The 25,937-nt window shown below is 41.7% G+C and overlaps 1 protein-coding gene across 2 annotated transcripts in view; it reads left to right on the forward strand.

Annotated features, from left to right (window-relative positions):
- LOC126400691 (peroxidasin) overlaps positions 1 to 25,648 on the forward strand; it is a 65,685-nt gene extending 40,037 nt beyond the window's left edge. For both annotated transcript variants that reach the window (XM_050061590.1, XM_050061591.1), the window contains 11 exons: positions 945 to 1,101; positions 2,032 to 2,140; positions 6,968 to 7,125; positions 12,495 to 13,501; positions 13,688 to 14,184; positions 14,443 to 14,577; positions 14,865 to 15,073; positions 19,216 to 19,327; positions 21,040 to 21,172; positions 21,672 to 21,785; positions 22,873 to 25,648. In XM_050061590.1, coding sequence (XP_049917547.1) covers positions 945 to 1,101; positions 2,032 to 2,140; positions 6,968 to 7,125; positions 12,495 to 13,501; positions 13,688 to 14,184; positions 14,443 to 14,577; positions 14,865 to 15,073; positions 19,216 to 19,327; positions 21,040 to 21,172; positions 21,672 to 21,785; positions 22,873 to 23,016 — 2,775 coding nt within the window. In that variant the 3' untranslated portion in view covers positions 23,017 to 25,648. The remainder of the gene's footprint in view (positions 1 to 944; positions 1,102 to 2,031; positions 2,141 to 6,967; positions 7,126 to 12,494; positions 13,502 to 13,687; positions 14,185 to 14,442; positions 14,578 to 14,864; positions 15,074 to 19,215; positions 19,328 to 21,039; positions 21,173 to 21,671; positions 21,786 to 22,872) is intronic.
- The last annotated feature ends 289 nt before the right edge of the window (positions 25,649 to 25,937 follow it).

A 25,937-nucleotide genomic window follows, 5' to 3' on the forward strand; every position in this document is an offset into this window, starting at 1 on the left:
GAACAGAAATCATTGAAATTGATACAGTATCTTCAGTTTACATCGACTGTAAATGCTTGTTTTTGCCACTGACAGGCTCAGATTATTATTCCGTGTCTGTCAACTTATGTGAAGGATCAGGATACAGAGATAGACCTTTTTATTAAAGAGTAAGCTCCTGTTTGTTTAACGAGAAACAGCCCTGAAATCACTATCACCAAACACACCAGACACAACTTAAATAAACAGTAATTTTATGATCGTAAAATAAACTTAACTCAAAGTTGACAGAAACAAAATAAAACTCACCAAAAATGTCTTGGATTGTCTTTCCACCGTTCCAACAATCACCAACTCCAGTTTGGTTGAAATGAACCCTTAATTCACCCAGCTAGATGTGAAAATATGCTGGCTCCGTACACACTAAAATTACTGTTTATTTAAATTGAGTCTTGTGTGTATGGTGATGGCAACTTTAGGGCTGTTTCTGAACCTATCGTTGGAAAAAAGCACTTTTAGTGGTGATATTACTGCAGCCCTCTCACTCAGTACTGAATCAGTTTTAAAAATTGTTGTTCCTAGAAGTCACTGTAGCACAAAAACATGGGAAAATAGGTTCCAGGTTGAAAAATAGGTGTTTAACTTACCCTTTAGAGTGCTTAAAAGAGAACTGTGAAGAAAAAAAGGTAGTGGGGCCAGGAACTGGTGTGTGGTTACTTTATTAGTCATTATACAAATTAAGGCAAATAATGACAATGAGGTAACTCAGTGAATAATATATTTAAGTTGTTCAAGTTGAAGTTTCTGCTCATAAACAACCATGTAAACTAAACATCTCAGTGGACTGACACAACAGATTCCATCTGTGAGGCTCCTAATCACTGTCATGTAATTCGATACGCACCTTCACATACCAGCTCCCAAGGTCATGACCTTTACCCTTTGTCCCACCCTTTCTCTCCCAGGATGGTGTACAGGTGACAGAGAGTGGCAAGTTCCACATCAGCTCTGAGGGTTATTTAGAGGTGAAGGACGTGGGCACTGCCGATGGTGGACGCTACGAGTGTGTCGCTCGCAATCCCATCGGGTACCAGGTGGCCAGCATGGTTCTCACTGTCACAGGTAACACACAGCTAATGCCAGTGGCTCTTAACCAGACATTATGCTGTTCTTTTTTCACTTTCTATATGAGGGGCAGGGTCAAGTAAGTCCACAGTGTTAGTAAGGGATGAATGTGTTGCTTATCAATGCTGTAGCAAGTTTGGTCACATGGATGATAAAACCTTAGGTCAACTACAGTGTTTTGTAATATGTCAATTAAAGTAAGATATATAATTTTTCTAGCACTGAACTTCACCCTCAATGTACAAACTAAAAGGAACACTCCCTCTTTCTTCATGCAGCACTAATGCAATGAATCCATGTCAAAGCCCTTATCCTTATTGGGTATTTACCAGTCACAAGAACAGAGAGTGAAGCAGGGAAGTTGGAACATAATGTGTTAGCTGTGAAGCAGGTCAGCTCTTCCCTGTGTGTGTTGGTGTTTCCTGCTGAGATTTGTCAGGTCAGGCTACAGCACTCTGCTGGTGAGCCATAAACTGTATCAATGTGCTCAGTTGTTGTTGGACTCTCTTTGTCCTCATGTCACATTCTCACTGTGTTCAATGGCACACTAAGAGGAAAGAGTTTGCCAGAAATGGGAAGCTGAAGTGCAGCGCCTTAAAAGGTTCGGTTACTTCCAGTAACCTATCCTTAAAATGTGTTTTGACCAGTGTTATACCTCATGTGTGTTAGAGCATCGAGTGTAGTGACACTGGATTGTGTAAAATAGCATTAATACCTTTTCAAAATTAATTTTGTAAATATTTAAATGGCAGTTTAATCAAACTTAAAAAAAAAAGAGTAACAAACACAAAATGAGAAAGTGGGAAAGAAATTCTTTTATGTTGAGTAACCTCGTAAATCCCAATAAAGTCTCATGTCCAAAATTATTTTTTCAACTTGGTTCTAATCAGTCTGTCTGTCTGTCTGTCTGTCTCTGTGTAACAACAGTTCCTGCAGTCAGCAGAGAAGGAGACACCTTTGTGAGCACGTCCATAGAGCAAGCCATCCGTAATGTGGACAGTGCTATTGAGTCAACAAGGAGACGTCTCTTTGATGGGTAAGTTATGTGAAGCTCACACTCAAAGGGACTTTTATGCTGCGTCTCAAATCAGATACTCAGTACACTTACATGTAGTACACCGCACACACTATGTTCTTACTTGTGTAGTGCGCAAGTTTTGACAGGTGTTGTTGTAGTGTTGTCTGAAATCAAACATTGCCATTGCACACTAGTTGGACATGATGGTCACAAGATTTGAAAGCCTTTCTTCTTCTACTCAGGAGGTAGTACTTTGAAAAGTGAAAGTTATCATCAACATTTAACAAAATATATACTTGCAGCATCTGTTTGTTTGCTCACTTTTTATTCATTTGTTGTATTAAAAATGAACGTGCTTTGAGGGCATGCTTCTATATCTATGAATGCCAGTGGCGGCAGTAGCTCAGTCCATAGTGACTTGGGTTGGGAACTGGAGGGTCACCTGGGACAGCTGGAGAGGTGCCAGCTTGCCTCTGGAGCATTGCCAAGGTGCCCCTGAGCAAGGCACCAAACCCCCGACTGCTATGACAACAGAGTGAAAAAACTGCTTCCTCTTCTTCGTCGTCTTCTTCTTTGTCTTTGTCTTCTTTGTCTTCTTCTATCACCAGCTGATCTCCTGAGTTAATAATAGCTGTTTAGCTGTTGCGTTTTGCGAATATATTTCCAACTTGTCAAGCAACTGAACGGAAATCTAATACTAAAATCTTCTATGGTGAAGACGACAATTTAACACACATTAACACCAAACACCCCAAAAACATATAGCTTACACTTCAACACGTGACGTCGATGCCTGATGATAAAATGTGCCGCTGTTAGCTAGCAAGTTAACATTAGCATTTATATTATCGTTTGTGGTACCAAGTTATTACAGAATTAACCTAATAAACAAACTGATGGCTTATACCTGACAACACTATAGTGGTGGTGAAAAATACACATGTATTACATGGTACACATGGTAGTCGGCCAATGTTTCACAAGTTTGAAATGTGGTCTAGCCCCTTATGCTACATAAGCTACATGGTGACCATTGAGGGTGAGAAGTGTTCAGCGTTTCACATTTTACTTTTTTGACTGCTATGCGTGCACCATGCAAGTACTTATAGTGACTGCATTTTGCCATATTGCTCAGCATGAATGAACTAAGGCACTCAAAATAGCAAGTATAAGTACAGAAATATACAATTTGAGACACATCATTAGGTCTTTACACTCAATACCCTGTAACTGATTTAGAAAGCCAGTTCATGCATTTCATATTAGTGGTAAGGCGAGGCAATTAAGTGTAAAATGAAGGCTACACATACTATGGCCAACATATGCGATGTTTTAAGTAAATCTTGTAATTGTAGTGCAAATTAAGATTGTGCGTAATATTTACATTTCACAGAGCACACTGATATTCCCTTAAATGAATCCATTTTAGGAGGTCATTTGTAGAATAACACTTGTAATACAGTAGTTGAGCACACAATTGATGGGTTTAATCACAAATGTGGGGAGGCTAGCATTCACACTGTCAGGTGATTTCTGATTAATGTATGTTCTTTTGTACTGTCAATACAGAAAAGTTTGTGTACAGCCAGTGCTTTTGATTGGGCCTGCATCTATCAGCCACTAAGTCTACAACTTCATATACCCGTACTTTTTAGATTAAAACAAGTCTCATATACAGTAGCACATTATACTGCACTTTACAAATGTACACGTCTTCAATTTAATGGCTCTTTGATATAGGTTGTAACTAAGCAAATGAGAGCAGCAATCTGCAACAACATTATGTCATCAGTCCTTTTTATATTTGGACTAACTGAACTGTTTTGCCCTGTACAGACTCAGTCCAGAGCTACATGCTCATGGGGCCTAAGTTATAATACAAATGGCTTGTCTCACATCATCTTGGCACACGACTTGCATGTTCTAAGTCTGAGTCAGAGCCTTCAGGGAAAGAGTGTGGCCATTTAGAGGGGCTGCTAATATTCCTGCACTTTCCTATGTCAGTTCACAGGGTTTGCAGTTTGCAGATCAGAACGCTCCAATGAGAAATGGTGCCTTAGGGTGCAGTGCTGACGGCCATTTAGTCAGACAATTGTTCTGACAGCTGCAGTCAATATTTGTGACTGCTTGTCAACAGCTCTTCGTTGCATCTCTATCTGTCTATCCGTTTGTGCATCAATGTAATCATTTTCAGGACATTAAAGGAATCAATAGTTATTTGAAGTCTTTGTTTATCTAACTTTTCATTACACTCTGTCACTGTAAAGCCTGCTTCATACTTTCCATGTCCGCGGGGATTTGCTGTATTCCGCATGACATGAATGTCATCATCCACCCATGTTTGCGTCTTTGTGGACGTCCATGTGCACTCCGAAATTTGTGAGCGGAACTGTACACAGAACAATTGTGCCAACTGGCCATGCTTCAGTTACAGAACATAATCTCTTGTTCCACACTCCAGTCCCGGGTCCTGTTCTCTCACATTCTATTTTCCCCTGTTGTGTTTTGCTTGTTACGCATCACACGCGTGATTCTTTATCTTGTTTTTGATTTTTATTGGCGGTTGGCAAACAATGATATGATGCCACCAACTGGAATGGAGTGTTGATGGGGAAATATGCATGTGTGGAGCACAAGGCCAACGCGGACCGTAAATTGTCGTACGTACGAATACGCGCGAGCTGTCTGGGGAAGTGTATCCGAGCCTTAAGAGATGTAGGTGGTTTCAATATAGCTCGTAAGTATTTCCATCCTGTTGAATGATGTGGGTAGCAGCTGTGTTTTTCTTGGCACGCACACACATACACTCTGCCCACACATGCATGCACAAATACAGTGCACAAACACATATACACATAAACACACATGAAGAAGAGAAATGCACAGACAAATACACAGTGGTAGCCCAAATAGAGATGAGGGGATTTCCAGCTCTTTTTAATGACTATCACAGATTAACAGGCGGCCTCCTCCTTGGCTGATGGCACCAGCGTCTTTTAAACATGGTTTGGAAATAATGGAAAACCAGAATGCCATTGGAGAATAAGCGCGTATCAGGAGAAGAGCTAGTAGCACTTGTTACTCGGATCATAAAGCACATTGGCTGTGTTGCTGCTAAGTGTCAGACAGTTAGACCTTGAGAGTTGCTTGTTGATGGCAGCAGCTGTTCATTATTGAAACAAATTGCATCTGTGTCGCCAGCTTTTTCAAATTATCAAAACTAAATGCAATTAAAGCAGCTGTTTTCCCACACAAAAACAACACACCTTTGACCACTCTTGGCAACAGACCTCTCTCTCTCTCTCCACACCAGTGTTAATGTTGTTAGCTGTAGGAGGAAGAAAAATGTAATCAACCACAGAAAGTGTTTATGTAAAACTCCAGTCCTGTTTAGCAAAGTATCGTGTGTGCTAATAAAATAAACCTACACTATGATAAGGCAATATACAGTATGTTTATATCAATCTATATTTCATAGTGTGTATATTCCACATGCCTGCTCTGTGTTTATCATAGAATATATGCATTTAGAGTGTATTGCTGCTTTACCAGAAATCCAGTAAAAAGCTACGTAACATAACAGATCTTTGCCAACATTATTAAACACATTAAGATGTCAAATAAAGTGTTCATGGTTCAAAAATATCTTGGCTCTCAGCCGCATTATGTCATGATCTTAATGTGCCTGCCAAATGAGGCAATTCATGATTTGTTTTTCATCTTGGTTTGGGTAGAACACCTGTGGATCTGGCATGTGTCTTAATGGTTCGCCAAACCCTTCAGTCCAAGTTGAATGCATGTTTAAAAAATTATCCTCAGGTGATAGTGAGCAGTCCAGTAGACTTCATTAGGGAGTGAAAGCAGCAAAAACATACCGTCATGCAAAACAAACTCAATGATGATGGAGAAGATCCAGCTCATGAGTGAAATGACTAATGCCTAGTTCACACTACACGACTTTGTTCCTGACAGATTTTGGAGCTTCCTGACAAAGTCCCAGATCAGAGGCAAATCAGCATTGACTTGGCGCTCACCAATAGGAGCTTGAGTAGTTTCGTGACAAAGCGTAGTTTAAAGACCAGACATGCTTATCGAGGAATCCTCTTGTTAAAAGATATTTATTGGGCGGCTGTGGCTCAGGAGGGAAGAGCAGGTTGTACACAAATGAGAAGAATGAGTTCAATCCCCAGCTCCTCCAGTCAGCTTGTCAAAGAATCCTTGGGCAAGATACTGAACCCCAAATTGCTCCTGATGACGGGTGTGTGAAATGGGTGTGGTTTTTTGTAAGTGAGTAGCACGTGGCACCTTGTATGGCAGCCTCTGCAACCAGTGTATAAATGTGAGTGTGAATGGATGAATGGACATATAGTGCAAAAGTGCTTTGAGTGATCAGAAGACTAGACAGGCGCTTGCTTTGCAAGTCCATTTATCACCTTGTAGTGTGTGACCTCGTGTATCCGGTCAGTTATGTGGTGTGAAAACTACAGCAACTTAAAGACTCATGATTGTAAAACAGCAAGTTGTGTAGTGTGAGCATTACATCAATGTGATGACTTTCTGAAAGTCGTGTAATGTGAACTTACTCAGGAATTTATGCATGATTTGGGCGTCTTCTTGTTTGAACTCTCTGACCTGCTCTAGCTGCAGCAAATACATCTTCTGGAAAGTGTCAGAAAGCGGTTCCTGCTTTTCCCGCCCTTGAAAAAAAAGGGCCAGAAGAATGTCATTTGAGTAAAACATTTGAAATTGATCTCTCTACACATAACATACTCATTGTCTCTTCTTCACTCTGTCATTCTCTCTGTACTCCCCTACACCCCATCTCTTTATCCCTCATCCCTCCAGTCAGCCTCGTACCCCAGGAGAGCTGCTAGCTCTTTTCCGGTATCCACGTGACCCCTACACAGTGGAGCAGGCGCGTGCTGGGGAGATCTTTGAGCAGACTCTTCTGCTCATCCAGAACCACGTCAACCAGGGTCTCATGGTGGACACCAACGGCACCGGTGAGTCTAATACCCAAATATTCTATGCTGCTACTAAAGGGGCAAAACAGACTGCCGTTACTTTTGTTGCTTTATACCTGATCACATCTCTCACCATCCAAGTGTCTACAAATGTTTGGGAAAAAAATCTGTAACTCTTATTTGAATCAGAGACATCAGTCTGAATTGTGGCTGTACACACTGACAAATGAGGACTAATCAAGTTGAGCGAATCTTTAAGACTTACAAAGAAAAAAAATCAGTAAAGCTGCATCTTCTTTTTTGGCATTCTGCCTTTATTTGAGAGCCAACAGTGTAGAGAGACAAAAAATTGTGGACAGGGTGGGATGACATACAACAAAGGTGTCCAGCCAGAATCGAACCATGGTTGTTTCAGTTCTGTGCCCTTAACATTTTGCCATCAAGGCACACCAAGCTAGCTGTATGTCTTCTTTATTACACAAATTACTGTTCCCCTAAGTGAGGCACCATAGATGAACCTTTTTTGTCAGCCAATCCATGTTTCCACAGACGTCAATGTAAACTGTACCTACAACTTGGCATACAATCACAAGGCAAAAAATTCTAGTTTGAAATTGTCAAATTCCACATTTTCTTTAGATTATGGATGCTGGTTGTAATTCGAATCACACTTGGACATAGTGTCATTCAGGGCTGAAAACTGACATCTGCCAAGTGCCAGATGTAGGTAGATTTTCCATTTGGCGACTAAATCTTGGAAGGCTATCCTCCACATTGGCGGGTAAATGTTTGTATCAAAATAGTCATGTAATAAATCATATATATAATAGCTATTTGATGGTGGCTAATAGCAGACCGGCGCTTTGTTTGTTGTGTGTTGCACCTTAATTGCTCCCCGCTGCATCAAATCAAGGAACCTGTAGGCCTACTCGGAGGACGCGTGCACATGCAGGCATATCGCGCGCCTAGATCCATGATCTGCTGTTAGTAGCAAGCAAGCTATCACCGCAGGCGTCATGTGGAAGATTACCAGGTGTAAGTAAATCACTGACAAAACGAAAAAACACAGACGAGGACGAAGCTGAAGCCGTAACGTTAGAGAAAAAAAGAAGGTTTTGTGAGGAATGGAGGTTCAGCGATAACAGCATTTCAAGAGGCTGGCTACACTATGTTGCTGAGGGTGCAGTAATGAGCTGTAATGGATGTCAGTAATATGCTAAAGAAAAAAAACGTAACAACTCGTTTGTTATCGGTAACGATGAAACTGCATGATTAAGAATGGGCAGTCTGAGGAGGTTTAAGTTACATGATTAATAAGCATCTGGAAGGTTTACAAAAAAAACAATTACTGTTATGTTTACTAGAAATTACTGTTATGTTTGAAGTACAAATGTCTGAAGTACAAAGTGCAAATGGAATTTTGAGCTCAAAACTTGATCATTTTAAACTAATTTTGCTTCAAATTTCACTCTAGCCTCTCCTTTAAAGGTAGGGTCTGGAGGATTTTCCAGTTGCTGTTTGTAAACACACATTCAAATTTGGCCCCCTCCTATCAGGCTCAACTCTCCCGGGTGTACGGAGCCCGAAGGTACAGAAAAAGGCTTCACAGAAGAGGTTCAGGCAAGGCTCGCGCTGGTGCACGCTCGGACACGCTCAGGCACGGCACCTGCGCTCTCTCATTGGCTGGGGAAATCTCCGCCCAGAAGCGGTCCGAGCTCACAAAAACATAAAAATACAGTTAAAGGGCAGGAGCTCTGCAAACAGAGTCACCACCACACATGAGTAGAAGCCCATAGGTGATGATTAAGCAGGATTTTATTTGTATATGTCTATATTTTGTTTTGTTTGAAAATCCTCCAGATCCTACCTTTAAGCTTGTATTCAACTTAATACTGTATTATCTCAATGAAAAGTACTGAAACAAATGTATATGTGACAGAAAAAGGCAATTAATTATTTTGGCTGGTAAAAAATATGTCTGGCCGGTGGATTTTCTCATCTACCAGTCCCCTTGGCCGGTGAGCCAAAAAGTTAATTTTCAGCCCTGGTGTCATTATTTCTCTACACAAACCAAACAGTGGCAACCAGAAACAATGAGCTGTTGTGTAGCACTGACCTTCTAAAATTTCAAAACCGTTTGTTTAACCTGCTTCCTTTATTGCATCACTTACTATACAGTAATATTGATTAGGGCTGTACCAAATACCACCAATCTAACAACACCATATATTACATTCATTCATTAAAGAAAGTTGATTTGATGAAAACACAAATTTAATCTGATGAATCACTTTATTCAAACTGAGAATTTTGTTCTAGGATTTTTTTGTGTGTGTGTGTGTGTGTGTGTGTGTGTGTGTGTGTGTGTGTGTGTGTGTGTGTGTGTGTGTGTGATGGCGTCATAAAGGATGATGACATTCAAAGCTTAATCTGAAGAAATATTAGGTCCAGCCCTCATATTGATATTTCATTACTACGAAGGAGAGTGTCATGCCGTTCCAGGCATCTTGTGTCTGAGTGTTCTGCTGCTGAAAAAAGCCAAATATTGCTGCTCTCTGTCAGGGTGTGAACAGCCTCTGAGAGCCCATGGGAGTCTGCTCTCTAGTTTACTGGTGTTTCAGGGTGGAGCCTTTGGCACACCATTGCTGTTGATTACGCTGTATTCATAGCATTGGGAATAACCACTGGAACAACTTAATGCGTGGAGGAAATGATTAATAGGTGTTTGCATTTGAAGGAGTCTGACTTCATCATGACAAAATGGTTTTCATGTTTTCTATGGACTCTAGTTCCTGACAGATCGCTCTGCTGATTCAAATCACTGGGTTCAGTCCAAAGACGTGTTGCCACTGACTTTGTATTTTGTTCACTTTCTGAAGCTAAGCGGTCGCATTACAGTTCAAAGGCACTTTGGTATGCACATCAGTAAGTGAATGCATAGTTCATATGGTCTGATGTTCAGTGCTGAATTATACTGTCTTATGTTCAGTAGTACATTCCTTGTTGCTAGTCTATTGCTGCTGTTACTGCTACCCTGTACAAAAACTGTAGATACAGCAGTAGTAGCTCAGAGGCTTGTTATTTATGACTTGAGTTATCAGATTATTGTTTCTGTGGCTTTTTTGGTCTCAAATATGTTTTTAATGAGGAAGTAAGTACTGCAAGTCACAGCTGAGCAGACAACAGTGCTCTCAGTCACCAGTGTGGAGCGTGCATGTGGTGATCAATCCATAGGACGAGGCTGTGATTTCACCTATACACAAAAATTCAAGCAAGTTTATTGTAGCCACTCTCTCACTGTGCTCTTCATTTTTCCTTTTAGGCTGATCTCCTCAAGCAATGTGTGGCCACATATTTATAGACTTACTTTGTGCTTAGTGCAAAATTGCTCTTTGTGGTACCAGTTCGATGACCAGTATCACTGCCACTGGTACTGGTAATTAAGCCAGATAGCTAGCTAGATAAAGTGAGCTTAACCGTAGCAATGTGGACAGAGAAGGTTAATCAAAGAGCTGCAGTGCAGTTATTAACATTAGCATGACGCCACCAGTGGGTTTGCACAATGCCAAACAAAACATGGTCAGTGAACTTATTTGTTGTGGTGATGAGAGTTTGTGGTGATATAGGCCCATTTCACCAACCCCGCAATGGCAGCTTTATTTTATTCACAAGGACAGATTTTTACCCACATTTGGCAAAATGGCAGATACTAAATTTGGAACCTTTCTACAGTCTAATTACATCTTTATTATGCACTGAACTACAAACAGATCAATGGACACAAACACTGTTACACGTCATCCTAATACAGATATAGGTGCATATACATTCTGTATATTTAAATTTGTTGTCTTAGTAATATCAGCTTTCCCCCATGAGCTCTCGAGGATCAGCGGGCGTAGCTGATGAATTGATGGATGGAAATGTCATTTTCTTATTGAGTATACTTAACATTCTACCAAAGTCTCACTGTGGATTCAGTAAGAAGCTCCCACCCAGTTTTTTAAGCAAAGTCTCATGCAACCAGTAATTCAATTCTCAACCACTCTATGAATTACCATGTTATCGTGAGCAACATTTGGCTGAGGATAGGTGCTCCATCTGTATGCCATTTTCTCTTAAGCATGACCCGAGGCGTAGAGACATAATCATGGAGCAGTTGACGAGGAGCCCGTTAACACTTTTATTAGCCCTGTGTCACACCACACAACACTAAACCTACAATCACTGTCAAGCACAGGACAAATTTTAAGGTGGCGTGTGGTGGTGTGCAGATTGTCTCAATTATGCATGCGTGTGGGAGATTTGGTGAGCATGGGCTGGTTCGGATGTTTATTCACGTAAGCGTCTGTCTTTGTTTGCATTCACATATGCATGGAAAAATGACTTTATGGGTCATGAAAGTGCTCATTGTAAAGGACGGTTGAATTTAACAGCAGAAAGGTTGAACTGGCTGGTTGTGTAGAGCCGCTGTGTTTTGGGAATAATGTTTCTCATGCAGTTCTTTGAAGAATTTTACCTGAATCAAAGAAGAAGAAGGAATTTATAAAGAAAAGCAAGGGATATTAGCATGTAAAAGAAGAGCGGCATGTTGTCAAGAGAGAAGGATTCAGGTGAAAGTTAGTGTCAGAGGAAAAAGAGAGGTGGGGAGAGGGAAACAGAGCTCTGTGAAATCTGAACAAAGCAAGGCAGAGACAGAAAGAGAGAGACAGTGTTTTTATTACTTATGCCAACAACCAAGTGTTCATTGTTGCACTGGCCCCAAACCAAGCTAACAGAGAGTTTTCTGCCCGTCAGCAGAAACAAACGTGCTGTTTTTATTGTATCTCTATTTCATCTGAGAGCGCAACACCACAGTTTCCCCTTTCTCTGTTCTCGCGCACACACACACACACACACACACATACAGAACCACACATGACACACCAATAATGTGTGTAAAGTGAGCTTGTAGCAGGTTTTGCCGTTTATACAGGAAGTCTCACCTAACCCTCATTGAGCTTGGCCGCACACACTTAACACTTGTTCTCATGCATAACCATAACAGCACCTTGCTAACACATCTCAGTCCTACACACATGCACATTGATGTGCTGCACATTGAAACTTTCACAGAGGAGCTCTCACATATCAAAGCGAGTCAGGGCAGGTTAGTGAAATACTGCAAGTTGTGCCCTCGGGACAGGAGGTTCTTTCTACTCCCAGAGCCAGTAGCAGTTAATCGCTGTGTCTGCTATAAAAATATTTAATACATGTTTGAGAATCATATTAATAGACATTAGCTTATTGCATATCTTAAGTGGTGGCTTGGATGATGCTGTACTTCACTTCTAATATTTTTAAATCTTTTATGAAGCCTAAACTTATCCAGACTCTTAATGTGTTGAATTTATGTTGCTTTCTTACAGCATTTCGCTACAACGATTTGGTGTCCCCACACTTTCTGGATGTGATTGCCAACCTGTCTGGCTGCACAGCCCACCGTCGCTTCAACAACTGCTCTGATATTTGCTTCCACCAGAAGTACCGCAGCCACGACGGCACCTGCAACAACCTGCAGCACCCTATGTGGGGCGCCTCACTCACTGCCTTCGAACGACTTCTGAAGTCAGTCTATGATAATGGCTTTAACTTGCCAAGAGGTGCTACCGAGCAGCTGCATAATGGATACAGGTTGCCTCTGCCGAGGTTGGTGTCCACCACCATGATTGGTACAGAAACCATCACTCCTGATGACCGCTACACGCACATGCTGATGCAGTGGGGTCAGTTCCTGGACCATGACTTGGACTCGACAGTGGCGGCTCTCAGTCAGTCACGGTTCTCCGACGGCCAGCTGTGCACTCAGGTCTGCACCAATGACCCACCATGCTTCCCAATCCAGTTCCCACCCAATGACCCACGTCAGCTGCGAAGTGGGGCCCGCTGCATGTTCTTTGTCCGCTCCAGCCCCGTGTGCGGCAGTGGGATGACTTCTCTTCTCATGAACAGTGTATACCCAAGAGAGCAAATCAATCAGCTGACCTCTTACATCGATGCTTCAAATGTCTACGGCAGCTCACGCCATGAATCTGAGGAAATCCGCGACTTAGCCAGCCAAAGGGGTCTGCTCCGGCAAGGTATCATCCAGCGAACAGGGAAGCCTCTTCTGCCGTTTGCCACTGGACCACCCACTGAGTGTATGAGGGATGAAAATGAGAGTCCAATTCCATGTTTCTTAGCTGGAGATCACCGTGCCAATGAGCAGCTTGGTCTGACTGCCATGCACACGGTATGGTTCAGGGAGCACAACCGCATAGCCACAGAGCTACTGAGACTGAATCCCCATTGGGATGGGGACACCATCTACCACGAGGCCAGGAAGATAGTGGGGGCCCAGATGCAACACATCACCTACAGTCATTGGTTGCCAAAGGTAACAGCTGTCATTTTAAGTCTAATGTGTCTCTGTTATGATGCTAGTTGTGTTTTTTGACCTCTGTTTCTTCAATTATTTACAAGGTTACAGCAAAAGGAAAGGCATTCATTAATAGTGATGCTGTATTACAATGATAAAGATGATTAGAAGAAAGACTGTTAAGTTCCCTTTCTCATCTCCTAGATCCTGGGTGAGGCAGGCATGAAGATGATGGGGTCATACACCAGTTACAACCCCAACGTTAACACTGGCATCCTCAATGCTTTCGCCACTGCTGCTTTCCGCTTCGGGCACACCCTCATCAACCCAATACTCTACAGGTTAGACGAGGACTTCCAGCCTATCCCCCAGGGACACATCTCTCTGCATCGTGCCTTCTTCTCCCCGTTCCGCATTGTGAACGAGGGCGGAATTGACCCACTCCTTCGTGGGCTCTTTGGCGTCGCTGGTAAAATGCGGGTGTCCACACAACTGCTGAATACAGAGCTGACGGAGAGGTTGTTCTCCATGGCCCACGCTGTGGCTCTGGATCTGGCTGCTATGAATATACAGAGAGGAAGGGATCATGGAATGCCACCGTACAATGATTACAGGACCTTCTGTAACCTGACCTCGGCTCGGACGTTTGATGACCTGAGGAATGAAATTAAGAATCCTAGTGTCAGAGAGAAACTGCAGAGGTAATTATACACCCAAGATAAACTGTATTACAATTTTCTGTTACTTGAGACCAGTATAAAACAAATGAAACCAGGTTATTAGCGGGCTATAGTCATGCCTTTGAACAGTCTAAGGAAAGCATAGTCTTTATAAGGTTCTTGTCATTTTGAGACAAAGAATCGTGGTGTGATAGTGACTTCAGGGAAGCTTGTGCTCCATAAACTCTGGATCATGATGTATATAGTTTAGTGTCCCTGACTATTTGTTCTGTGTGGTAGGCTGTACGGCACTCCTCTAAACATCGATCTGTTCCCTGCACTGATGGCTGAAGACCTGGTCCCTGGAAGTAGAGTGGGGCCCACCCTCATGTGTCTGCTGGTAACTCAGTTCAAGCGCCTGCGGGATGGAGACAGGTACAACACATCTCACCTCACCATTTACAAAGACATTGCCTCAAAGAAAAAATAGCCTCCAGGTATTCCAGTCAGTCACTCTTCTGGGTACTAAGTGGTTACTTTTCCCCATTTCCTCTGCATATACTGAGGTCAGGCCTTTTGCCTGTGATTGGCAAGATAATGAGGCAAGATAATGACCAGAACTTATTTTTGTGTGATCAATCAAGCTTTAGACATTAGACTGATGCTGTTAAATTAGTGCAACAATAGAAAACTGTGAGTACATGCCTGTCTGTCTTGTTCAGGTTCTGGTATGAAAACCCAGGCGTGTTCACTCCTGCCCAGCTGACCCAGTTGAAGCAGGCCTCCCTGACACGGGTGCTGTGTGACAACGGGGACAACATCACACGCATCCAGCAAGACGTCTTCAGGGTGGCCGAGCTCCCCCACGGCTACGGCAGCTGTGACGACATCCCTCAGATTGACCTGCGCATGTGGCAGGACTGCTGTGAAGGTGAGAGCAGTTTTTGATTGTTTGATAATGTTGCTTTCATCATTCTTTATGTAATTCTTTTACTTTGATATTTAGTTCAGTGCATGTACAAACACAAGGACAGAACAATAGAAACATTTCAGTATGAAGCCGCCTCAGTGTTTACCCTGGATCAACTATCTTGGAGAGGTGGTGAGAACAGGGGTGGGGTACAAGGTACACATTTTAATGAAATAACAGCTATTAAGTAAAAGAAAAATACACATTAAGATATTTGTCCTTGACAAACAACATTCTTAAGATGTTCTCAAGACATTCTTTGACTTAAGTTAAGTTTCAACTGCTTAGCTTGGAAAACAAATATCTGAAGTTGGCTAGATACTAACATAGCTGAACTTAGCAATGTTTACAGCACCTCCAGTTTGTAGAAATACATTTTTTAAGGTACAAATGTGGGTCTTTCATTTTGGCAGTTTTTCAAATTGGTACAGTGAAAAGGCTTGAATTTGAATCTGTATGTAGTCAGAGTTGTCCTTTACTGAAATGTATCAGTCATTGTCAGGCTGTTTCTCCCTGCAACTCAAAATCAAAGGATAATGTAAATTCCTCCACAACTGAGAGGAACACATGTTATTGAGAGTGGTGTCAGTTTGCACAGATCATAAGTAAATATATACAAATAGAGAAATTATTGCTAAATCTACAAATGCAATAAGGATATGAATATGTGCATTCACAAAACTGATCAGACACCATTTTCTGTCAGAATTTATAAAAATAAGAAAAAAACAATAGAAAAAAAAGAAATAAAAAAAGATAAAGCACATTTTTGTCAGACATTGTTTTGTTCTTAGGAGTGCATCTCGCTGCAACTTTGTATGCTACAACTGAAGTGAATGATACAGTCTTTAACAGATACACAACAACAACTGCGAAGAAATAAAAAGTCTAATAAAATAATAATGTCATTAAATACATAAAACACAATACATTACCTATACATGAGTAAGAGACATTAATTTAAACATAAATGTCAAGTTTATTTTTTAATATCTTTATATTTATTTATGTGTCATAAAAAATGAATAAATGAGATCAATTATTCCTCACCCTCCCCATTATTATAGTAAGAAAACATGGAGTCTGATTAAAAAAAAAAAAAAAAAAACCTCAAGCTACAACTTCAAACATGATTTTAAGTCAACTTGTGTTTGAGACAGTCAACAAAAAAATGGACGTGTCAAGCTTGACAGAGAGGATTTATTACAAGAGGATTACAATAGATTGTAGAGGCATATATAATAAAACCAGTAAACTCATGATTTCATAAAAGTTTCACTTTCAGAAATTAATGGCAGATCCTCCGGCTCAGTTTCTCATGTCCATTGATTTATTCTGAGAGCACAGTTATGTACAGAACAGTTACCTCTCACTGTCACGTCTTTCATCATCTTGACTAATCTTTAAAAACCTGTGCCTTTTTTCATGATGAAAGAAGACAAAGAGTTTAACAGCACAGGAAGTGGCCTAGACATTTCAGTCTCCGGATCACACTGGTCCAGCATCTGGACTGTTTTGTAAAATTAAAGCCACAATATCCTCACCCTTGTTTCCCTTTGATAACATCTTCCTCAAGGCAGCCTGGCTTCACAACAATCACCTGTTTTCTGCCACAATATGAAACCCCTCACCCCACAACAAGGTTAATCTTTGACCGCAATTTACTTGACAGAGCTCCTTTCTGTACGGCTCGTGTCAAATAGATGTCACTCAGTGTGATTGTTGCTTGACTGAGTGTGAAGCTTGGAGGAAGAGATCAACTAGGGAAGAATAAACAATGTTTGAGGCTTCAGTGCCTCGTAATGAAAAGGCGATTTGACCAAAGAGAAACAACGTCTGGGATCATTTCTCTGTAGCCTCGAGAAAGGCAAACTTCCTCCTGTCAGATGTAGATTTTGTCTTGTTGTGAAATCAGCGTAAAATAATGTTTGAAGTGGAATGCCATGAAATGTCATGCCATTGTTACTCTGCTGGATCACCACGTCAGTGAAACAGCGGTTTTCCTTTTTGAACACTTATGACGTACCCAGTGTTGTGCTTTTCACAGACTGCTCCCACTAATTGTAGGGGGAAGAGATTGTATTTGGAGCTAAGTCCTTGATGTTTAAAAGTTCCACCCATGGGTGCAGCTGACAAAGCGAAAAGGAGACGAATGAAGAGGCACCCCCTGCTGTTGTAATGAACCAGCTTTAGGATTTATACTGATTGTTTGCTTTGTGTATCATTTATTTGGAGATGTGATCGGTTGTGAAATAGTAAATAGCCTAGATTAGAACAGATAATCTAAGTTATTAAATTAATTAAACTCTAGGGACTGAAAGCCATGCAATGATTTTTTAATACAACATTGAGCAATCATAATAAGAGTGAATAATAGTCATTACTATCTGCTGTCTCCCAAGCTTTGATTATGGGCTTGCAGGAGCACCATGACAGGCCAAGACTGATTTCTTTAAACTCAAGATGTAAATACGTTTTTCATATTTTAAAAACTGCTCCAGTACCTTCCGGGTGGTTCATGGGGGGAAAAAAAGTGTTTTTTCAGTGACATAATGTGGCCATTTACCACATGTTGTAAAACATACAGCCACCACCTCCCTACTTTACCTTTTTCCATTTAATCACTAATGAAGTGATGCAAGAAATGTTGACTGAAAAGGAGAAAAGATCACGTGGTCATGTATGCACTCCAGAATCTGCCCACAAACAGCTATGATTTCATGTTATAGGGACTTTAGAGCCAATAAAATTTCATACAATGAACACTTGAGCACATGTAAACATGAACACATGTAAATGTTGCACCAGATTAATCTAAAATATTGATTGAACTATGTGAAATAAGACAAAATGCTTATTGCAGATGTACGGATGTGATCTCCAGTCACATGTGAATGACTTTCAGCCAGTCTGTGTACATCTGGACTCTGTTAGACTTCTGTGTCAATTCATAATTGTTTTGTGCTGCATTTGGGATAAATAAGTTCTCGTTTGATGTAAAAGCTGGAGGGGGAAAGTTTCAGTCCACTGTGTGATATAAAATATTAACAATCATGATGTGTAAGCTGAGGTGTAAGTCTAGTTTTAGATCTCAACTTTCAAAAGACTGAAGTAAACTGAAATGAGGCGGTCTCATCAATTCATCGTCTTTTTAATAAGCAACACATGGTGCCTCTTAATTATTCTCCTTTCATCCCAGATTCTGACCTCGTCGCTCACCCTTCCTTGACAAAATGTACAAGGGAAGAGCTGAGCTAATAAACAGAGAAGATCCTGCCAGAAAGGCGAGGGAGGGAGGAAGTTAACGCACTTGTTTGTGTCTGTCTGTCTGTCAGTGAGGCTGTAGCCAGATTCACAGTTGTGTTTGGCTCCATTAAGAGAGAGGACACCGCTGAGAACTTACATGTGTGTGTATGTGTGAGTGCAGCTCAGCAGGGTATGAGCGTGCATCTGTGTGCTCATGCGTGTCTATCAGCATGAGATAGGAAGTCTTGTTGTGTTTAGATAGTCTTTGTCTTTTACAGACTCTTGTCTGGTAAATCAAAGGCGCTCTGAGGCTGAGCAGCCGGCTTTAAACTTTTACAGATAAAGGTGAAGCCCTCCTAACTACAGGGCCCGATCCCATTCATCTGTCCTTCCTCAGATTTATTATGGACTGTCTCTAGTTGCTCTTTGCTGATGCTCAGCATGCTCCAGGTGTGTAGTAGGGCATGAGCAGGGGTCTGTGTTTGTGTGCGTGTCTTTTACCCTCTTTGAACTAGGTACAGTGACGGCAGTGTGAGTCATGGTAATACAATAAGCCGCTTAGATCAGCACTTCGAAGCAGAAAGAAAGTGGCATCAGCAGTCATGGTTTCCTGTTTTTTGTATGTATGCATGGGTGGGTGGCTGTATTTGTGTTTATGCGTAAAGGAAAAAAGATTAGCCTAATTTCCCCGCACGAGTTTCCTGTATTCCATGTGGTCATTAAGTGCGTAAATGTTGCCATTTTATCATGTTGAACAAGAAAATATAACTTGATCCTGAAAAGCCATTTGGTACAATAAAGATTCCTGTTCTCGTCAGTGTCAGTGATTGTTTGTTGTATTGTGTTTAACCCAACAGACTGCAGAACCAAGGGTCAGTTCAATGCCCTGTCATACCACTTTAGAGGACGCAGATCAGCTGAACACAGCTACAAAGAGGAAAGACCTGCCAACAGCGTCCAGGAGAACAGGTAACACAGCATGACAAACATCATCTTAATAGCCTAAGCAGCAAATTTTCTGTGGCTGCTGTTACACAGGTTAGACCTGGTGCTGCCGTTGGTCTCCAGCCTGCTGTGCCACACGGCGCTGGGGGGGTTTGCACTGGCTGAATACAAACCAGTACAGCCACTGACCAAAGGTCCATCCTCCTAGCTGCTGTCTGCTCTCCTCCCAGGGAAGCAGTCCACAATGGTGGGGACGAGGTGGAGGGATGGTGGGGTGGCTAGCCAGTAAATATTTGTTTTATTTGTGGTCTAATAAACGGGGAGAGAGTGGGGCAGGGAGGGGCTGAGCAAATGAGCTGTGTGCAACTGTTTCATGAAATAAGATCATATAAATCAATATATGGGAAACACTGGGTTACTGTATGAAGTGTTAGCATATGCCCATGGTCATTAGGTGGGAGGGGTCTAGGACAGAGAGGGGAGAGCTGCAGGAGGAGGGTGTATTTTCAAATTCAAATTAATTAATTGTTTTGTTTGCCTTTTCCAGATTTTTTTCCCTCCCCAAGCAAATATTTAGAAAGACATTGTGGTGTCAATATGTGACTGAAGGTTTTCTCTGTGCTCATTTGTTATTGCCAGGTATAAATAAGAGCTTCAAGCAAGAATTTTGGAGGTTTATAATACATCAGGGATACTTAACTTGCTTTTTCCCAGAGGCCACAGTTGCAAAATAGGAGGCTAGGGGCCAGTTTATAAACAAACAATGAATATTATTTATCAGTGTGTGTGTTTAGCATTTGCTGTCAAGAAGCAAATCCAGTGGCAGCAGTCCTGCACAGGTCAGGTGTACACAGGGACGTTTCTAGAATTTAAGGACATTTGGGACTGAGCCCAGACCTCTGTCAGGGGGTCTGGGAGATCTTCCCCTGGCACTTTTCAATAAACAGACTCTACTTTGATGCTTTGAATGTGCTCTGGCATCCTATTTACATTCAAAGTACAGCAAAAAAAAATCTTAGTGTGAATCTGTTTATTTTTATTGTAAATTAGTAAATGGTCAGCAGACCACCCAGCATCACATGCTGAAGATGGGTTTCACAGAAGCCCCTTTTCCCACCAGACAAAAAACCACTAACACTAACATCTGGTTTCTGTTTTTGATGGGAAAGGATACAATCTGCATTAATTCCTAGGACAAATGCCTCCGCAGTGATCATGGGTATTAATCGGCTCCGATCAGCAGTGATGGAAACATGACACCTGGGTGGACATGCTAATTTTCACCCCTCTTGCAGCACATGCACTGCCGAAAAATTCCATCTGTCTTCGTCCAACCAGCTCTTGAATGTCATTCCAACCTAGTAATGTTTTGTAAAGAGAGACTGAATTAGTAACAGATATACAAAATAAGCAACCATCTGCTTTCTACTGTTTATTAACCTGTTTACTGACGCGTTTGTGATGTAGAACATGACACACCAGAAAAAAATGGGGGAAAAAACAGTAAAGCATACTTGTCTACTGCAGAGCCATGTACAGGACTGTAGACCGGTCTACTGGAAATAGGAAAGGAGTCTATCACCTATTTTAAGTGTTTCCTGTATTTAAAAGAACAGCATGTACGCTCTCATTATGGTGTTTATGATGCAAACAGTAAATGTAGTTTATGTAGTCTTAGAGAAAAGAGATGATTGTTGTAGAAATTGAACCTAATTTTCTTACATTTGTCTCTGCAGCCCAGTGGAGGAAGCTCTAGAAAGTCTTGTAAATGTTACTGTGACCTCCAAAAAAAGCACTGAACCCTCAATCAACGACTTCCAGGACTTTGTCTCCGACATGCAGAAGACAATCACAAGTTTACGAAAGCAGGCAAGTGTCTGTATCTCCACCCACACACAAAGATTCATCTCATCTCTGAACTTGGTGCATGCCTACACTGTCCATCTACAAAAGCTATGCAGTAGTCTAACACACCGACACAGTCAGAGCTCCATACATACAGGCATGTTTTTCATTAACATGTCAGAGGTACAGTTAATTCCTCAGGATGGGGCCCAGCATCCTGACTTTGTCTTCTGGTCAGCTGCAGCCTTTTAAATGCAGAGCTGTTGATAAATAGAAAGTCACAGTGAAAGTCTGTTTTTAATGGGTGCTGCATTGTTGTGCTTTACATGAGAATTTTGTTTTTAAAGAAGGTAATATGACAATTTCTTTTACTTGAAGTACTCGGGCAGTGTGCACATTTTCATGTATACGTGGCTCAAGTTTTGTTGAAGTTGTTGTGAGGGAGACAGACATGTGCCAATGTTGATGCAACCACAAACAACTGCTCCTCTGAGTAAATGTTTGCGTCGCTGTATCTTTACAGATTAAAAGACTGGAGGCCCGTCTGAGCAAGACTGACTGCACTGATAATGAGGGACGTGAGCGAACAGATGGAGAGCGGTGGAAAAAGGACTCCTGCACCATATGTGAATGCAGAGTATGTTCAACATATATAAATCAGTATGCAGTGCAATTGGTTTACACACCACACAAACACATGCACACAGTTCTTAATCCACTCATTATTCACACTCTAAGAAGCAGCTCATGTTTTACTCTCTCCATGTGTCTCACTGTGGACAGGCCGTCCATAAGAACCATTTCTATGTGAGCAGTCTGCCCAGTTAAAATGCCCCAGTTTCTCCCAGTCTGGCACTCATGCCAGTGTTTCACCTCCTCCAGCACCTCTTGGCATTACGCTTCTCCTGGCACCAGTGTCTCCCCACAGTGTTTGTGTGTGCCGGCCACTTCTCTGCCTTTCATTCTTTATCTCTGACACCTTTTCAGTGCCAACTGTTGGCAGAGGGGATGGCAGCTCTGTGCCAAACCTGGCTGCCTCTGATCTTCTTCAGGCCTCTCTCTCTCTCCCACCTACTTACCTTTTGTTGCCATCTTTCCACTCAAAAGTTTATTTTGCTCACCACATCTGATAACACACCTGTCAGTTTCTCTTTTATGTCTCTCTCTCTTTCCCCTCGGCTTCCCCAAAACTATCTCTTTCCACCTTCCACGCCTGGCTGTAATTGGAGGATTTTTGTTCTAATTGAATTTGGCAGGCAGAAGCACAATGAGCAGGACTGTCTGGGAAAGAACAGTTTGGTTCAACACATCATGTTGTTGCTCTGAAACAAAGCACTTCATTGTTCTGTTCAGCCATGTCGTAAGCATCTTACTAGAGCCTTGTCGTAGGCAAAACGTTTCAGATTCTGTTCTGTGCCAAACAAAACCACGAGACAGTGCCAGCTCATGACCACACACTGAAATCATTTATTCACACATTTTATAGTCACATTATGTACATCTGTGAAGTTATTGGTCTCTTTTAGACACCTCTTGAACATAAACACAAGTATGATCTGAACTTTTTATTAAGAAGTGTGTTTTTTCCAGTTGATCTATTCATGTTTTTGTGCTGTTTTTACTTCCTGTATCTGGATAATTGTACTGCAGCTGCACTGATCATGAACATTTCATCCAGTCTAATCTAATGAGGTGTCTGACCCGTCTTTGCCCCCACCCCCCAGGACAACCAGGTGACCTGCTTTGTGGAGTCTTGTCCACCAGCTGAGTGCAAACGGCCCGTCAAACTAAAAAGCGCCTGCTGCCCAGTGTGCCTTCAACATGCAGATGTTAAGGAGCAGCAAAAAGCAGACACCCGCCACAAATAACCCTCAGGACCCCCCGACAAACACACTCTAGTGGCTGAGAGTCACACACTCACACACAGACATCCAGAGAGAGGATGGGACTCATGAAGGTGTGCCAATCCACAGCCACCAATAGCCTCGATAGACCCAATAGCCTCAGTTCTTGTTTTGTTTCATTTTGTATTCTTTTTCGTTGATTGGGGGAGGGGGGTGATTTTATTTTTATTTTTTATTTTCGGATTGTTGCCCCCACCAGGGCCAGCAGCCTGAGGCTCGGTTTGAAATCCTCTGGAAACCAGCCAGCGATCACTAAATGGATTTATTTCTGAACCCGACGGGTGGATGGATGGATGAATGGGTGGATTGTAAACACGACGGACAAACCTCGTCTCCTTGCTCGGAGTCCATTGAGGCTTCTGAAGTGTAACAAACAGCCACTGTGTTTGCTCTCCTGCGACTAACACTTGGTGACAAAACGCAGGGCCACTTGCCGTCGACAAGCAGGAAAGGGAAGTAGAATAAAAGGCGGCAGCCATTTTGTTGTCTCACAAAAGTTTCTCAGGTTAGAGATGCCGAAAACTGGTGCTATTTCCCCCCCTCCTTTTTTTTTATTAATGATTTAATCACTAAATACAAACCTTCAAAGTATTGTCTTTTGTATGCAAAGCAACCTATATACACTCAGTATATGCCTTTTTATGATAAATCACAATTGAGAGGATGGTTTTATTCAAACTAAAAGACTTTTTATGAATAGATTTACTTCATCTTTTAATCCAAGGTGCTTTATATCGTTATGAATATGTTTTTTTTTTCCTCCCTTGTATAAAAATGCTTACATATGAAGATAATGTGAAGCCCTAGGAAAATGTTTGTAATGCAAAAGAGATGTCTACTGATTACTGCTCCTCTATCCATGGACAACTTGTTAGTTGACTTACTTAATGTCTCTGCTGGCCTGTCCTGAACTTGAGTGAGGTGGAGCCGTGTAGCGCTCCCCATTGCAGGACACTCAAACCAGCTCTTGCACTGTTGTGCTCCTTTCCAAGTTTCATTTTGCTTTCAAAAAGCAGTGAAAGAATATCCATTTTTACCACTGTAATGTTGTGAACTTTGTCCCAGTATTTTCCTCAGTCTCCTAAAGCCAAATGTATGATTTAGTTACTTCTAAAATGGCATAAATAGCACGTGTCTATCTATGAAACTATGTATGAATGTTGTAATGAGGTCAGGATTTAGCCTTTGGTACTGCTCACTCTACCACAGCAGTATTCTCCCTCACAGATCGTTTTTATTCATGTATAGTCTTTAGTCCACAGACTACACACAATTGAAGGACTGCTACCATAACTGTTGACTGTTCCTCTCTGCTGTGGTGGACCTGCAGCTCTCTAGCTCCAGTTTAGACAAGGACACGCTTGCATGCATTCCTTTGTCAAGCATCCACTTTGACTCCACCTTTTCCCCCTTTATGTTTTTTTTTTTTTTCATGTGTGTTCAGTGTTTGGATATTTCCCCCCGTGAGGACCGTCGTCAGTGTTGATACAGGTCAGGAATGCTCATCCTGCTCGTGTTTCTTTGCCATGTTGAAGATTTTGAGACCGAGGTGACGTCATTCAGCAGAGCATGTGTGGAGCGCAGGCTTCTCTCTAGCGCTCTGACCCTCATTCCGCTGTAATGGAAGCCATATGAGAGGGGAAGCGAGGGTAATGTAGGGGGAGGGGTGCTGATGATTGGGATACAGTGTCAATCATAACAAGTCTCCACCATCTTGCTATTGTGAGATGTATTCCACTGACCCCTGTCAGTTGGCCCTACACTTGTACTGTATTTAGACCACCCGTTGTACCCCATGCACTGGCTCGCTTCGTGTAACATAAGTCACGTTTTTGTTTTCCTGTTTTGCTTTGCTCCTAATTACGGTGAAGCGGCTGCAGCTGCAGTGTTCCTTTCCATTGTTTTCTTTATGTGGTAACGTCCTGAGCAAGCATCTGTCACTAAACAGAAATAATACTCTCCGGAATGTTCCATCCAGGATTCCAGATGGATTACTGGGCTGGCAGTCGCACTGGTAAATTGGTATCATATCATATGTTTAAATATACTGGACAGGTTTGTACATCAAACTGTGTGTTTACAGCCGTATTTTTGTTTCCATTAATTCCTGATTGTGGCACTTCCAACAATACCTATATGTACACATCCTATTCATGTGTGTGTATTAATGAATTTAATATTTTGACATATTTTCATAAACTTTGTGTGTATGAATGAGTGTATGTGTCTCAGTCTCATTAACAGACTAAATGCATTTTGGCAAGTGTCCCAAGGTTTGGCTGTCAAAGCACTGTGAGCTCTCTTTGTTACCAGTCTTCATATTCACATATCTATGATATTAGTTCATTTTTATTTTCTGTTTTCATCATAGTTCCCTCTTTTTATTCCCACCCAAAAAACTCCCAAGTGTCAATGGAATGCACTGCTCTGCAAGACTGAACATGCTTTACCTACACTGTCCCCTAACCAGTGGTCAATGTGGATATATTAGTACCTATCATGACATTTGTATTGTACGTTTGCCAAAGAATGGTTTGCACTGTAATGTATGCCTCTCGACAGTAATAATAAATAAATAAGCCACATTTGAATTATAGTCCTACATGTTGGTGCCTGTTCTTTTCCAGCTCCTGTGCTTGGCAGCGAAACTGACAAACAGATGAGCTCACTCTGAAAGATGTGGCCTGTCATCAGCTGCTCTGACAGTGCTCAAACATTTGGGGATTCTGATTTGGCTGATAACAAAACATTTTGCACTGAACAACTAAACCAAAAACCAAACAGTTTTGTCAGGTTGGCTCTCTCTGCTTTAGGGTGCTGGTCATTAAAGAAACTCTATACGGTATTAAGAACATTATTATAGCAGCAAACAGACATAATGAAGT

This window comes from Epinephelus moara, chromosome 14 (genome assembly GCF_006386435.1).
Source record: "Epinephelus moara isolate mb chromosome 14, YSFRI_EMoa_1.0, whole genome shotgun sequence".
Classification (NCBI taxonomy): Eukaryota; Metazoa; Chordata; class Actinopteri; order Perciformes; family Serranidae; genus Epinephelus; species Epinephelus moara.